This window comes from Choloepus didactylus, chromosome 17 (genome assembly GCF_015220235.1).
Source record: "Choloepus didactylus isolate mChoDid1 chromosome 17, mChoDid1.pri, whole genome shotgun sequence".
Classification (NCBI taxonomy): Eukaryota; Metazoa; Chordata; class Mammalia; order Pilosa; family Megalonychidae; genus Choloepus; species Choloepus didactylus.
In genome coordinates this window covers 37939673-37955390 of record NC_051323.1, presented here as the reverse complement: position 1 = coordinate 37955390, position 15718 = coordinate 37939673, and the positions used below count along the sequence as shown (strand labels likewise).

Genomic DNA, 15718 nt, shown 5'->3' with positions numbered 1-15718 from the left:
CAATAATGTGTTGCCATCGCCACTATCCATTTCCAAACATTTACAATCAACCTAAATAGAAATTCTGCACAAAGTAAGCATTCAGCTCTCAGTTCTACCCCTTTCCTATCCTACGTTCTGACTCTATGAATTTGCTTACTATAATTTGTCCATCTCAGTGAGATCATACAAAATTTGTCCTTTTGTCTCTGGCTGATTTCACTCAACATAATGTCCTCAAGGTTCATCCATGTTCATCCAAGGACTTCATTCCTTCTTACAGCTGAATAATATTCCATCGTATGTATATACCACATTTTGTTTACTTGTTCATCGGTTAATGGACAATTGGATTGCTTCCATCTTTGGCAGTTGTGAATAATGCTGCTATGAACATTAGTGTGCAAATGTCTGATCTTGTCCCTGCTTTCAGTTCTTCTGGATATATACCTAGTAGTGGGATTGCTGGGTCATATGGCATTTCTATTCTTAGCTGCCTAAAGAAACACCAAACCATCTTCCACAGTGGCTACACCATTTTACATGCCCAGCAATAGTGAATCAGTGTTCCTGTCTTCTCCGCATCTTCTCCAAAACTTGTAGTTTTCTGATTTTGTAGTAATGGACATTCTAGTAGGTGTCAAATAAGTCATTGTGGTTTTGATTTACATTTCCATAATAGCTAGTGATGTTGAGCACCTTGTCATGTGCCTTTTAGCCATTTGTATTTCCTCTTTGGAAATGTCTATTCAAGTCTTTTGACCATTTTTAAATTGGGTTGTCTTTTTATTGTTGAGTTGTAGGATTCCTTTATATATTCTGGATATTAAACCCTTATGGATATGTGGTTTCCAAATATTTTATCCCATTGAGGAGGCTGCCTTTTTATTTTCTTGACAAAATCCCTTGATGCACAAAAGTTTCTAATTTTGAGGAAGTCCCATTTATCTATTTTTTCTTTTGTTTCTTGTGCTTTGAGTGTAGAGTCCAAGAAACCATTGCCTACCACAAGATCTTAAGGATGCTTCCCTACATTTTCTTCTAGGAGTTTTATGGTCCTGCCTTTTATATTTAGGTCTTTGAACCATTTGGAGTTAATTTCTGTACACGGTGTGAGATAGGAGTTTTCTTAAATTCTTTTGGCTGTGGATATCCAGTTTTCCCAGCACCATCTGTTGAAGAGACTATTCGGTCCAAGTTGAGTGGACTTGGCAGCCTTGTCAAAAATCAATTAACCATACATGTGAGGGTCTATTTCTGAACTCTCAATTAGATTCCATTGGTCAACATGTTTATCTTTATACCACTGTAGTTTTTAAATATGCTTTAAAGTCAGGAAGTGTGATTCTTCCAACTTCATTCTTCTTTTTCAAGGTATTTTTGGCTATTCAGGGCCCTTACCCTTCCAAAAACTTTTGATAATTGACTTCTCCATTTCTTCAATGTAGGCTATTGAAATTTTGGTTGGGATTATGTTGAATCTGTAAATCAATTTTGGAAGAATTGACATCTTAATGATAATTAGTCTTCTAGTTCATGAACACAGACTGTCCTTCAATTTATTTAGGTTGTTTTTTTTTTTTTTAAATTTCTTTTAGCAATGTTTTGTAGTTTTCCGTGTACAAGTGCTTTACATCCTTGGTTAAATTTATTCCTAGATATCTGATTCTTTTAGTTGCTATTATCAATGAAATTTTTTTCTTGACTTCCTACTCCTATTGCTCATTCTAGTGTGTAGTAATATCACTGGTATTTGCCTGTTGATCTTGTATTAGCTCTAGTAGATTTGTTGTAGATTTTTGGGGACTTCCTCTATATAGAATCATGTCATCTGCAAATACTAGCAAATGTTTTGCTTCTTTCTTTCCAATTTGGATGCCTTTTATTTCTTTTTCTTGCCTAACTTCTCAAGCTAGAACTTCTAGCATAATGTTGGATAATAGTGGTGACAGTGGGCATTCTTTGCCTTGTTTCCAGTCTTAAAGGGAAAGCTTTCAGTCTTTCACCATTGAATACAATGTTATCTGTGGGATTTTCATATATGCCCTTTATCATGTTATGGAAGTTTTTTGATAAAACTTCATGATGTCTCTATTTTTCCAAGTGCTTTTATCAAGAAAGAGTACTAGATTTTCTCAAATGCCTTCTCTGCATCAATCGAGTTCATCATGTGGTTTTGTCCCTTCAATTTTTAATGTGGTGTATTACATTAATTGATTTTCTTATGTTGAAGCACCCTTACATACTTGGGTTGAAACCAACTGGATCATGATGTGTAATTCTTTTGATTTGCTGCTGGATTCAATTTGCAAGCATTTTGTTAAGGATTTTTGCATCTATAGTCATTAGAAATATTGGTCTATAATTTTCTTTTCTTGCAGTATCTTTATGTGGCTTTCGTTTTAGGGTGATTTTTGGTTCATAGGATGAGTTAGGTACTGTTCCCTCCTGTTCTAGTTTGCTAATGCTGCTGGAATGCAAAACACCAGAGATGGATTGGCTTTTATAAAAGGGGGTTTATTTGATTACAAAGTTACAGTCTTAAGGCCATAAAGTGTCCAAGGTAGCACATCAGCAATTGGGTACCTTCACTGGAGGATGGCCAATGGTGTCCGGAAAACCTCTGTTAGCTGTGAAGGCACGTGGCTGGCGTCTTCTCCAAAGTTCTGGGTTCAAAATGGCTTTCCCTCAGGATGTTCCTCTCTAGGCTTCAGTTCCTCAAAAATGTCACTTTTAGTTGCTCATTGGTGATTTGTCCTCTTTTATTTTCTCTGGAGCAAAAGTCTGCTTTCAACAGCCATCTTCAAACTGTCTCTCATCTGCAGCTACTCTCTCAGCTTCTGTGCATTTTTCAACGTGTCCCTCTTGGCTGTGGCTCTTCTTCAAAATGTCACTCTCAGCTGCACTGAGTTCCTTCTGTTTGTCAGCTCATTTATATGGCTCCAGTGATTTAGTTTAAACTCACCCTGAATGGGTGGGGTAACACCTCCGTGGAAATTATCCAATCAGAGTCATCACCCACAGTTGGGTGGGGCACATCTCTATGGAAACACTCAAAGAATTACAATCTAATCAACACTGAAAGGTCTGCCCACATAAGATTACATCAAAGATAATGACGTTTTGGGGGACATAATACATTCAAACCGGCATACTTCCTTTTCAATGTTTGGAAGAGTTAGAGCAAGTTTGGTACTAATTCTTCTTGGAATGATTGTTAGAATTCACCTGTGAAGCCATGTGGTCCTGGACTTTTCTTTGTTGCAAGGTTTTTTGTTTTTTTGTTTTTTTTCTCTTTACTTGTAATTGACTGTTTAGGTCATCTATTACTTCTAGAAGTAGTATAGTTTGCTTGTGTGTTTCTAGGAATTTGTCCATTTCATCCAAGTTGTCTAATTTGTTGGAAGAGTGTTGTTCATAGTTCTGGTATCCTTTTTATTTCTGTGGGATCAGTAGTAATATTCCCCCTATAATTCTGATTTTATTTATTTGCATCTTCTGTCTTTTTTTCTTTGTCATTTAGCTGAGGGCTTGTCAATTATATTGATCTTCTCAGAGAACCAACTTTTGGTTTTGTTAATTCTATTTTTTTTAATTCTCAATTTCATTTATTTCTGCTCTAATATTCATTATTTCTTTCCCACTTTGGGATTAGTTTGCGGTTCTTTTCTTAGTTCTTCCAGGTATGCAGTTAGGTCTTTGATTTAAACTCTTCTTTTTTAATGTAAGTGTTTAAGGCTATAAATTTCCCTCTCAGCATTGCCTTCACTGCATCCTGTAAGTTTTGATATGTTGTATTCTTATTTTCATTAGTCTCAAGATATTTACTGATTTCTTTTTAAGTTCTTCTTTGACCCACTGATTGTTTAAGAAGGTGTTGTTTGACCTCCATATATTTGTGAATTTTCCAGTTCTCCATCTGTTATTGATTTCCAGCTTCATTCCATTGTGGTCAGAGAAGGTGCTTTGTATAGTTTCAATCTTTTCTAAAATTGTTGAGACTTGTTTTGTGGCTCAAATGTGGTCTATCCTGGAGAATGATATATGAGCACTTGAGAAGAATATATCCTGCTGTGTTAGGGTGCAATGTTTTGTATATGTCTGTTAGGTCTAGTTCATTTATCATATTATTCAAGTTCTCTATTTCCTTATTGATCCTCTATTGATGTTCTATCTCTTGACAAGAGTGGTATATTGAAGTCTCCAGCTATTATTATAGAGATGTCTATTTCTCCCTTCAGTTTTGCCAGTGTTTGCCTCATGTATTTTGGGGCACCCTGGTGAGATGCATAAATATTTATGATTGTTATTTGTTCTTGGTTGATTGCCCTTTTTATTAACATATAGTTCCTTCTTTGTCTCTTATAACAGTTTTGTCTTTAAAGTCTATTTGTCTGTTATTAATATAGCCACCCCAGCTCTATTTTGGTGATGTTTGTGTGGAATATCTTTTCCCAGTCTTTCACTTTCAACTTATTTTTGTCTTTGGGTTTAAGGTGAGTCTCTTGTAGACAGCATATAAATGTATCCTACCGTCTTTTTCCAAACTGCAAATCTGTGTCTTTTGATTGGGACAGTTTAATCCATTACATTCAGTGATATTTCTATATAGTAAGTACTTACTTCAACTATTTTTTACTTTAATTTTTACATACCATATCCTATTTTTGTCTCCCTTTTTTTTTACCCTTTCAGTTACCCTTACTGATAATCTTCATTTCTACACTCTATTCCAAGCCTCTCTCCTATTTTTTCCTTTCAGTCTGCAGAACTCCCTTTAGAATTTCTTGTAGGGAAGATCTCTTTTGATGAACTCTCTCAGTTTCTTTTTTTTTTTTTTTTTTTGTCTTAAACAATGGGAATTTATTAGTTTACAGTTTTGAGACAGAGAAAATGTCCGAAACAAGGCATCATTAAAGTGATGCTTTCTTCCCGAAGACCAGCTGCCGGCAATCCTTGGTTCCTCTGCCACATGGCAAGGCACATGATGGTATCTGCTGGTCTCTACCTTCTCTTCTTGGTTTTTATGATTTCACCTTCTTGCTTCCCTGGCTATCTCTCTGTCTGAATTTCATTCTCCTATGAAGGACTTCAATAAGAGGATTAGGACCCATTTTGAATGAGGTGGGTCACACATTAACTGCAGTAGTCACCAAAAGGTCCTACTTACAATGGGTTCACACCCACAGAAATGGATTAAATTTAAGAACATGTTTTTCTGGGGTACATATAATTTCAAACCACCACACATGGATTATTTCATTTTATATTACAACATTATCTTTGAAGTAGGTGCTATTATTTCACACCTATTTTACAAATAAGGGAAAAAAGGTCTGGTAAGGTCACCTAGCCAGCTAACAAGGATCAATGTGGGTATCCGGACCCAGAGCCTTAAGTCAAAGCCCATACTGTTTACTGAGTTCTTGACCACTAACCAATCCATCAGTAAGTCCTATCAGTTCAACTTCAAAACATCTCTCTCACAATCAGCTACTTCTCACCTCCTTCACAGCTACCACCCCGGCCCAGTCACCATGATTAGCAGTCTGAACTATTACAGATGGCTCCTAACTGATTCCCCACTGCCACACTTGTCTCTGTACAGCCCATTCTCACACCACAGCCTGAGTGACCTTTTAAGTGTCAAACATGTTACTCTTCTGCTTATTTCTCCAGTGGCTTCCATCACAGGGCCCTAAGTGAACTGGCCCCTCCCTACTTCTGCACCTTGTCTCTTCATACACCCTCCCACCTCACCAAGTTCCAGTCATTCTGAAGTGGGAACAAGCTCACTTCTCAGAGCTTTTCTATTGGTTATTTTCACTACTTCAGAAATGCTCTTTTTTACCTTCCAAAGACTGTCTCCTCATCCTTCATCCCTCTGCTCAAATGACAACACTCCTCCTTGAGCAACTTCCAACTTATACTGGGAAGGGTGGAGATGTATGTGCACAAGTGTATATGAGGAAAAAGCAACTTGCTTTTATGTCTCCTCAGCCATGCCTTTATATATTTTATTATCCCTTGGGGCTGGTCATTTCTGATTTCATTTGTTATATATGAATGTTCCTTAGTTTCAATCTCAAAACACATTACCTTAACAACCATCATAATTCCTCCACATTGACAATGAAACTGAAGTTAAAAAAGAAATGAACTGAATTACCCAAAATCATTAAGCTAATTAGAGGCAAGGCTGAACCTTACAATTTTAAGTTCCATTCAGTACTTTTTTTTTTTTTTCCATTCAGTGTTCACAGTTGTTGTTAAGCAGTTTATTAGGGAACAAGTTATGTATCAATTTCAAGCTCAAATGTACTGATTTTTGTATTTACAGAGTACTACTCAAAAAGAATCTTTTTAAAGCAATTTTACATCTATTTTCTCATTTTTTTCATAAAAATATCCAAGTAGGTAAGAGGTCAAATTAAAGGAGGCACAAAGAGGTTAAGTGACTGACTGAAAACATAGGTCTTGAGTTCCAGTTGTAATATTTTCCCATTAAACCAATCTCCCTAATTAAACAAATAATGATACTCAAATAAACAATGAACACACAAAAGAGCTAGGATGAATGAGAACAGTTAAGTGTAACTACATTACACTTGGGGTTTATTTGTTTAAGGGGCTGTCATAAGGAGACAGTGTATATATATTAGGATTCCCTTGTGTGAAAAGGATAAGGTCAAAAAGGAACATAACAGAATCCACAAAATTATAAAAATCATAAAGGAAAACCTAGATCAAGGAAGCACTCTTTTAAAGAGAGACAGACATGGCTATTAAAAGTTGGAATATATCTAATCTTTAAAATAAATGTTAAGGAGGCCAACATGACATTCCATAATGATGAAGTCTTGGAATAGATGGAGTACAGATGTGAGAATCAATTCCATGTTCTTAAGATGGAGGCAAAATATTTTAAACATTTATCCAATAATTCAGTGTAAACCAATCCCCATTCTTTTTTATATTCTGAAAGCAGAATTTTTGACCACAATGAATGACTATACCCAGGAAACTGTACCTAACGGTCTGCTTCACTCACTTTGCTTGGAGTTGATTTTGCCTTACAGGGAAAAACGATTAAAATTTCTCTTCTCTCTCCCAAGATCTTAATCAAGCATTATGTAGAAATTCAGAAAGTCCTATATATCAGGTAATACATGAAAAACAGAAGTCTAAATGATATATGCACACTGACAGCAAGTACATTAGTATACCCACTACCAAATAACACTGCAAAGTTTACAAACTCTGTAAACTGGTGATGGAGGACAGTAGTTCCCAAAGAACATGCTTAATCAGACCCTCAAAGTGCCCTAGAAACCTGTACTTTTAACAAAAGACCCAGTGATTCTAGGTTTTGATTAAAAGTATGGTTTAGGAAAAGCAATTCTAACCTTACCATGTGTCAGATTAAATATACAATGAAACTAAATTATAAGTCATGTAATGGAACTAAAAAACACCCCACAAATTTCTCTACACAAAGTATTAACAGATATCTAAATACAATTTTAAAAATGAGATAAAATGAAATTGTATATATGTAGTTGTATTCATAAAGATAAATACACTAACCAAAAGCTATACAACAATGTAAAACATTAATGGCAAATTCAACTACAAGCGAATATGTTTCTCTGAATTCACATTTCATCGAGCGTCAAAAACCACCAATCTTTTAGTCCTTTTCTTGTACATTATTCTGTATCCACATTCTCTGCATCTGATTGGATCCCTGGATTTTATTTCATTTTCTGTGTGACATTCTCCACAGATATAGATCATTGGCGGCTGCTTCGGGGGCTGCACGTCCTTCTGGGTGTCCATTGTTAGTCCGCAGCACGGAGCTCTCTCAGTTTTTTTTTATCTGTCAGTATTTTAAACTCTCCTTCATTTCCGAGGACAGTTTTGCCAGATAGAGAATTTTTGGCTGGCAGTTTTTCTCTTTCAGTACCTTAAATATATCAAACCACTGCCTTCTTACCTCCATGGTTTCTGAGGAGAAATTATACTTCATGGATGTATCTATTTATTTCTTTCTTAAGAGATGGTAAATTTTCAGTCATTATTTTCTCAAATATTCTTTCTGCACTTTTCCCCTTATCTTCTTCTAGGATACCCATGACATGTATGTTTGTATGCTTCATGCTGTCATTTAAATCCCTGAGACCATGCTCAATTTTTTCCATTCTTTTCTCTATCTGTTCTTTGTTTATAAGATTTTGATTGTCCTGTATTCTAGTTCACTGATTCTCTTCTGCTTGTTCAAGTCTGCTATTGTATGCCTCTAGGGTACTTTTAATCTCTTCTATTGTGACTTTCATGCCCATAAGTTCTGTTTCATTTCTTTTCATACTTTCAAAATTTTTTTGTGCTTACACAGTGTCTTCTTAATAACCTTTATCTCTTTAGCCATATTTTCCTTTATCTCCTTGAATTGATTTAGTAGATTTGTTTGAACTTCTTTGATTAGTTTTTTCAAATTATGTGTGTCCTTTGACTTTTTAATTTATTCTCTTTACTGGACCATATCTTTGTTTCTTGGTATGGCTTTTTATTTTTTGCTGATGTCTAGGTTTCTGATTATTTGTTGAGTTTACTCTGAAAGTCAGTTTCTCTCTCTTGCCTAGGGTTTTATTGTTGACTGACTTTGTGTTGAGGCTCTTCTTTGACACTTGGTTCAATTTATTCTAGACTTTTAGAATTGCCTGTTTGTAATTGATCAGATTTTTCTAGCTCTTATTCATCTGATTCATGCCCTGGATGTGTGGTATAGTTTTTCAGATTGCAGTATTTGTGTACTTGTTTCACCCCCAGAAGAAAGCTCTTTTCTCTTTTCTTTCTCTGGGAATCTTGGTCTGTTCTTTTTGTTTTTATTTTGCCTCTTTTGATTTTTTTTCCTTTTCTTTTTGTCTCTAGCTGCTTTTGCCTGGAGGGCATACTCTAGGAAGAGGGTCACCCTCAAGAGGACTTTCCCCAGTCAGTATTTCCCAGCCAAAACAGGACCAGGGTCCCACAAAGGGGGTGTAGACCAGCTCCAAATAGCCCTGGGTAGAGGGTCAGGAAAGACACCAAAGCCTTTTTGATGACTCCCCAAAGGTGTGCTTTCCTGGCCTGTCTATCAGATAGCACCCTTCAGCAAACTTTCCCTGCAGAGTCCTAAGGTAGGTCTGTCTCTTTAAGCCTCCACCATCTGCTCCCCTATTAGGTGTGGGGTTGAAACAGTTGCCATGGCATTTTCTGTCTGGGGCAGGCTGAAACAGCAGCTCAGAGCCAGACCTGGTGATCTGAATTCACCAATCAAAAGCTGTGATTAGTGCTCAGCTGTCCCCCTCTTTGTTCTTGGGAAGAGGACTTCTACCTCTCTTTCTATCTGCAGCACCCGGGCAGTGACCATATCCCCCAAAGAGGTGTGACTTGGATGTGAGGGATGGGCACCAGCAGCCGCCATGGAGCAAGGTACTCACAGGTCTTCACTGAAGTTTCTCGGCCTCTTCTTCCTGCTCTTCCCCGGATGCTGTATAGTGCAACCCTGGCCTCCAGGGCAACAGAACAGTTGTTTTAGACAGTTCCTGCCTGTTTACTAGCTGGTATGGAGGAGGACTGAGTTCTAGAGTTCCCTACTCCACCATCTTCCCCAGAAGTTCAGTAAGCTTGTGTTTTAATGAAGCGTGCATGCCCTGCCTTCCCAAGCCCCTCTTATTCCTGACATTCCCTGCATTTATGATAAGTCTGCTGTCCTTGAAGGCATTTGGGTTTTAAGTTTGGGACCTCGGGCTCAAGATGTCCATGTAATTTATTTGTGCACAAATACTTGTCTTAAATATTCTTAATGGATGCCTTTGTGAATCGGGGTACATGCCATGAATTACAGTTTAGATATGTTATTTCTTGTCATCACTGGTTAGAAAACTACTTTGTATTGTTTTCCTTTCTAATTAAAAATTCTTTTCAAGTACCATGATGTTTTTCAAATGTTTCTATCCGAAACATGTTATTATATGTATTTTCATTTAATTAGGTGGCCTGTCTTTTAACTAAAGGTATAGTTAGTTATTGATATCTCTTCTGTTTCAATACAAAACTAACATACAACAGAAAATCACTTTTAAAAGCAAGAGAAGCCCTCTATGCTTTGACAGACTGAAGACTCATAGTTTTCACAGATGACATCCTTTATTTATACCAGTTGCCTATTAGCATTTTAAAAATTCTCTGTGGTAATGGTGTCTTTTCTTTGTTTCCCTGAAACAGATGTACCAACACATTTTCACTTTAGTTCAATCTAATTCTTCTGTGATCTTTTCTACAATTGTAGGGTAAATAAAATTAACTTACTTTTCACAATTTTATTTAGAAATGCAAGCTTAATGTTCCCCTGTAGGAGGTGCAATATGTTTTAAACTCTTAGTATGTGTACAAAAGCTATAAGCCATAGAGGGAATATTCATCAGCTCTTTCCATATTGTTTAATGCAGGTCTTTTAAGTCATTTGAGAACCTTGTGAATTTGATAAAAACAATATTTTTCTCGAGTTATCCTTGTATAATGTTAGGATAAATGCAATAAATTTGTTTTTTGGTAAGGTTTTGGTCATCCTGCACATTCCTATCAATGTAGTCATGAAATAAAATTAGAGATTATGATAGCTAGATTTGTTGGTAGCTTGAATTCGATATATAGTACAACTGTGCAGTAATAAAAATGATAATTTGTACCTACTTAGTTTGGGTTCCTTTTGCTGGTACTTTGGAAATATATATTTATTTTGTGTATATAAATGAATTTGGAAAGTAAGATAGTACCTCACAGTTGAGTGGGTGGGACATAAAACTTATAAGCCACAAATCATACTTCCTATCAGTTTGGAATTTTTCCATAACATTTTTATTTGTTTCAACCTCTTATAATGGTATTGTTCCAGTTTTCTCGTTGAAACTTAACTTTCAAGCTCTTTGTGTGCATTCCATATTGGGCAATTTTGAATACATAATTAGAATAGTGGCCAAAATGAAGAGAAGGCTAATCAACTTGCTATCCGGTGGAATTTCTGAAATCCTAAATTTGTTGCAACATAGAATGTTCTAGGACCTCACACAGATCCATAAAATGTATCTTTTGGGTTATGTCCCTCATGTTGCTTGTGTATGCTTCCAGCTCAAGGAGATGACAGCTTGCTTTTACTGCGGCCTCACGTGATCCAGCTGAGGTCTTCTAGTTACACTCACTCTCTAATTTTTTTCTCCAGGTTTATATTTGTCTTCTGTATTTCAATCCACATTAAAACACATCTTCTCAGTTATCCTTCCCCCTACAGTCCTAAAGTGGTTCTCTCTCTGACTTTCTTAGTTATGATCTTGAAGTCAGTAAGATGCTATTTTTAACTTTGACTTTCTTATTTTCACTTTATGTGATAGTCTTTATCTATATTTTTCTTTTTTAAGGTTATTATAGTTTCCTTTTTAAATCCCTAGGATGGTGAATAGGGATTTAGTGTGTGTATGTGTGTGTGTTTCATTTTAATTGTTGGAACTTGATGTCTACATGACTTCTCGATTAGCCTGGTGTCATGTGACTCCCAGGGTTGGGCAGGAAATTAGTTTTTGTCCAGAATAGCAGGATTCAACAAAAATGATTTTCTTAGCTCCAAGCCTCTTTGCTGCAGAAACACAAATTGCAATAGTAGTTTAGTGATTGACTTAACTCATTAGACAGCCTGATGATAAGAATTCATGTTTAGACTTTGGCAGCAAAGAGAGATTTTCTTTTTCAGGACTTGTTATAGGTCCAGCTATAGAGAAAAGAAAGAAGAAAAATTGATGTTTTTATATTATATTAAGTGATATTCTGTGTCATAAATCAATTTTTAAAGTTTTAGTCGTTTGTCAGATTGTACCCTTATACCCTATTGTGTGTGTGTGTGTGTGTGTAGGAGCACATATGCCTACACACAATGAGGCCAGCCCTAATATAAATTTCATTGGTTTTAACTATAGTTTCTCCTTTATTAAAGAAATGTACTGAGAAAATGACAAAAACAACTTTTGCTTTTAAATTTTTTTTTTTTTTACAGGCTCAGCCTTTTTTAATCTGTTTATTTTTGCAGATGTATTTCATCATGTCTTAAGAATGAAGCTAGGAATGTTCTCTTGCTTCTGGATTAGTACCACCCAGAAATTAGGAAAAAAAAAAAAGTTTTCTTAAGATATAATATTGCGGGGGGAGGAGTTAGGGAATCTTTTCATATAGGGGAAGTATTAGACTTTTATAAATGTATAAGTAATGCATTTTTAATATAGCTTTTTAATGTACTACTTATTTTAATAACATATTGGCTTATTGGTCTTTTTTAAAAATAAACCTTTTTATTCTAGTAGCATATATACAACCTAAAATTTCTCCTTTTAACTACATTCACATATATAATTCAGTGCTGTTAACAAGCACAATGTTGTGTACCATCACCTGGGAGTCACATGACACCATCCATTCCCAAAACTTTACAATCAGCATGAATAGAAACTCTGTAGAATTTAAGTGTTAACTCCCTACCCCTACTCTGGCCTCTGCAACCTATGTTCCAGATTCTGAATCTATCAGTTTCCATATTCTAATTATTTCATATCAGTGAGCTCATACAATATTTGTCCTTTTGTGTCTGCGTTATTTCACTCAACATGATGTCATCAAGGTTCATCCATGTTGTCACACATATCAGAACATCATTCCTTTTTATGGATGAATAATATTCCATTGTTTATATCTACCACATATTATTTATCCATTCATTGGTTGCTGGACACTTAAGTTGCTTCCACCTTTTGGCAAGTGTGAATAATGCTGCCGTGAATATTGGTATGCAAATATCTCTTTGAGTCCCTGATTTCAAACCTTTTGGGTATAAATGTAGAAGTGGGATTGCTGGTTCCTATGGTAATTCTGCATCTAACTTTTCATGGAACTGTCAAACTGTCTTCCACAATGGCTGCACCATTTTGGATACATGCCAACTATGACTGAGTATTCATATTCTTCCACATTCTCTCCAACACTTGTAATTTCCTATTCAGTTTTTTTTTTTAAATATTTGCCATTCTAGTGGGTATGAAATGGTATCTCATTGTGGTTTTTATTTGCATTTCCCTAATAGCTAATGATGTTAAGATCTTTTCAGGCACTTTTTGGCCATTTATATATTCTCTTTGTAGAGATGTCTATTCAAGTCTTTTGCCCATTTTTAAATTGGATTCTTTGTCTCTTTATTGCTGAGTTGTAGTATTTCTTTATACAATCTGGATATTAAACCCTTATCAGATATGTGCTTCGCAAATATTTTCTCCCATTGATTAGGTTATTTGTTCACTTTCACAAAAGTTTTAAATTTTGATGAGGTCCCATTTATCTATTTTTTCTTTTATTGCTTGTCCTTTGGGTGTAAAAATCTAAGAAACCATTACCTACCACAAGATCCTGAAGATGCTTCCCTACATTTTCTTCTTTGAGTTTTATGGTCCTGATTCTCATATTTAGGTATTTGGTCCCAGTTAATTTTTGTATAAGCTACGAGATAGGGGTCCCCTTTCATTCATTTGAATATGGAGATCCAGTTCTCCCCCAGCACCATTTGTTTAAGAGATTGTTCTTTCCCAATTGAGTGAACTTGGCAGTCTTGTCAAAATTCAATTGGCCATAGATGTGTTTGTTTCTAAACTTTTGCTTCGATTCCATTGGTTATATATCTATCCATGTTCCAGTACTGTTTTGTTTTGACCATCGTAACTTTGTAATATGCTTTAAGGTCAGGAAGTGTGATTCGTCCAATTTTGCTCTTCTTTTTCAAGATATTTTTGTTTATTTGGGGTCCCTTACCCTTCCATATAAATCTGATGATTGGCTTTTCCATTTCTGTAAAGAATATTGTTGGAATTTTGATTGGGATTGCATTGAATCTGTAAATCACTTTGAGTAGAACTAACATCTTAACAATATTTAGTCTTCAAATCCATGACCATAGAATATCCTTCCATTTATTTAGGTCTTTGATTTCTTTTAGCAAAGTTTTGTCATTTTCTCTGTGCAAATCTTTTACATCCTTGGTTAAACTTATTTCTAGATATTTGATTATTTTAGTTGCTATTGTAAATGGAATTCTTTTCTTGATTTCTTCCTCAGAAACGCTACTGATTTTTTGCATGTTGATCTTGTATCCCACCACTTTCCTTAATTCGTTTATTAGATTTAGGAGCTTTGTTGTACTTTTTGGGATCAATATATAGGATTTTGTTATCTGAAAATAGTGAAAGTTTTGCTTCTTCCTTTACTATTTGGATTCCTTTTATTTATTTTTCTTCCCTAATTGCTCTGACCAGACCTTCCATTTTGATGTCAAATAACAGTGGTGACAGTGGATATCCTGGTCTTGTTCCAGATCTTAGAGGGAAAGCTTTCAGTATTTCACCATTGAGTATGATGTCAGCAGTGGGTTTTTCATATATTTGGCCCTTGTTTTAGATTGATGTACTCATTATTTTAAAGTTAATAATTTTTATGGGAAGAAGATAAAAATTGCTCTTTCTCTTTTGGAAATTTTATATGCTTTTCATGTATTCTTAGAATTGTATCTTATCATTCAATTGCCATCCCTTCCCGGGGGGAGGGGGCCTCCTTCAGTAGTTGTTCTCCAAGGATATTGACATTTAATAATATATTGTGACTGTTTTATCAAGTTAAAAAAAATACCCTTCTTGTAGAGTGCTTCTTGTACAGTTAAAATAACTACATTAAGACATTGCTCTGATGCATTTTCTATGAACACCACTGGCAAACATTTATTGAGCCTCCCAGTTTGGGCAGGTGTTAGCATCATCCTCATGACATTATGCTTATAATTCTTACACAAAATAAAATCAAAACAAATTTACAAATTAAATACAAATAAGACTAAAAAACCATTAAAATTCAAACCAACAACATTACAATTCAATTCATATAAGCATTCATTTGATGGGATGATGACACTGCTTTGCTGAAAGAGTTCTTAATTTGGGGGAATAATAGTGGAAAGATGTTGCCACTAGTCTACTTCTGTAGTTCATGTTTCTCTACTTAGATTTTGATAAATTTCTTTAGCAGATGCCTGTTTACATGAGTTACGTTTTTCAAAACAATATTAATACCTTTAAGTATCAAACTGGTAGTTCAGGATAATCAAGCCTCATCTTTAGCAAAACTCTACAGGTGATTAGTCTTGGAATAGCACATTAAAGATGCATTGCCTGGTATCTCTGTAAAGCTTCATCACTTGAGTGTTGTGAGCCTTACTGAAATCAATACGTGTTTAATGCAATTATTGCTAGGAAATAGAAAATTTCTTTTTGAATATTCATGACCACACTTATTTTTAATAAATTGATATGAGTCAATACAAACAAGGATGATGATGAGCTCTCCCACCATACTGTTTATTTGGGCCTTCCATTCCTACAGCTTGCCCTGATATCATTAGGCATAAACTCAATGTACATACAAACTACTGCGCAAAAATCTTGTGGCAGCACTCAGTTGCACTGGGTGATCCAAAAGATGCACAATATATTTAAATTCAGTTTTTCAGATCATCATACAAATTACAACAAACATATTTCTAAAAATATTATCAAGACTCTAAAGATCTATAATTACATATCCATAGACCTTGATTTGAGAAGTAGTATTATATATAATCTAA

General features: G+C 35.3%; 2 protein-coding genes across 3 annotated transcripts in view; one reads left to right on the top strand and one right to left on the bottom strand.

Moving 5' to 3' along the window:
- ACYP2 (acylphosphatase 2) overlaps positions 1–15718 on the top strand; it is a 320771-nt gene that overhangs the window by 225078 nt on the left and 79975 nt on the right. The window lies entirely within an intron of this gene.
- Positions 7568–7822, bottom strand: LOC119511991 (DNA-directed RNA polymerases I, II, and III subunit RPABC4-like). The gene has a single exon (XM_037806463.1). The coding sequence runs from the start codon at positions 7816–7818 to the stop codon at positions 7642–7644; it is 177 nt and encodes a 58-aa protein (XP_037662391.1). The 5' UTR covers positions 7819–7822; the 3' UTR covers positions 7568–7641.

Bases quoted from the DNA above. Each gene is read 5' to 3' on its own strand.
- LOC119511991 (XM_037806463.1), bottom strand. From the start codon at position 7,818: ATGGACACCCAGAAGGACGTGCAGCCCCCGAAGCAGCCGCCAATGATC.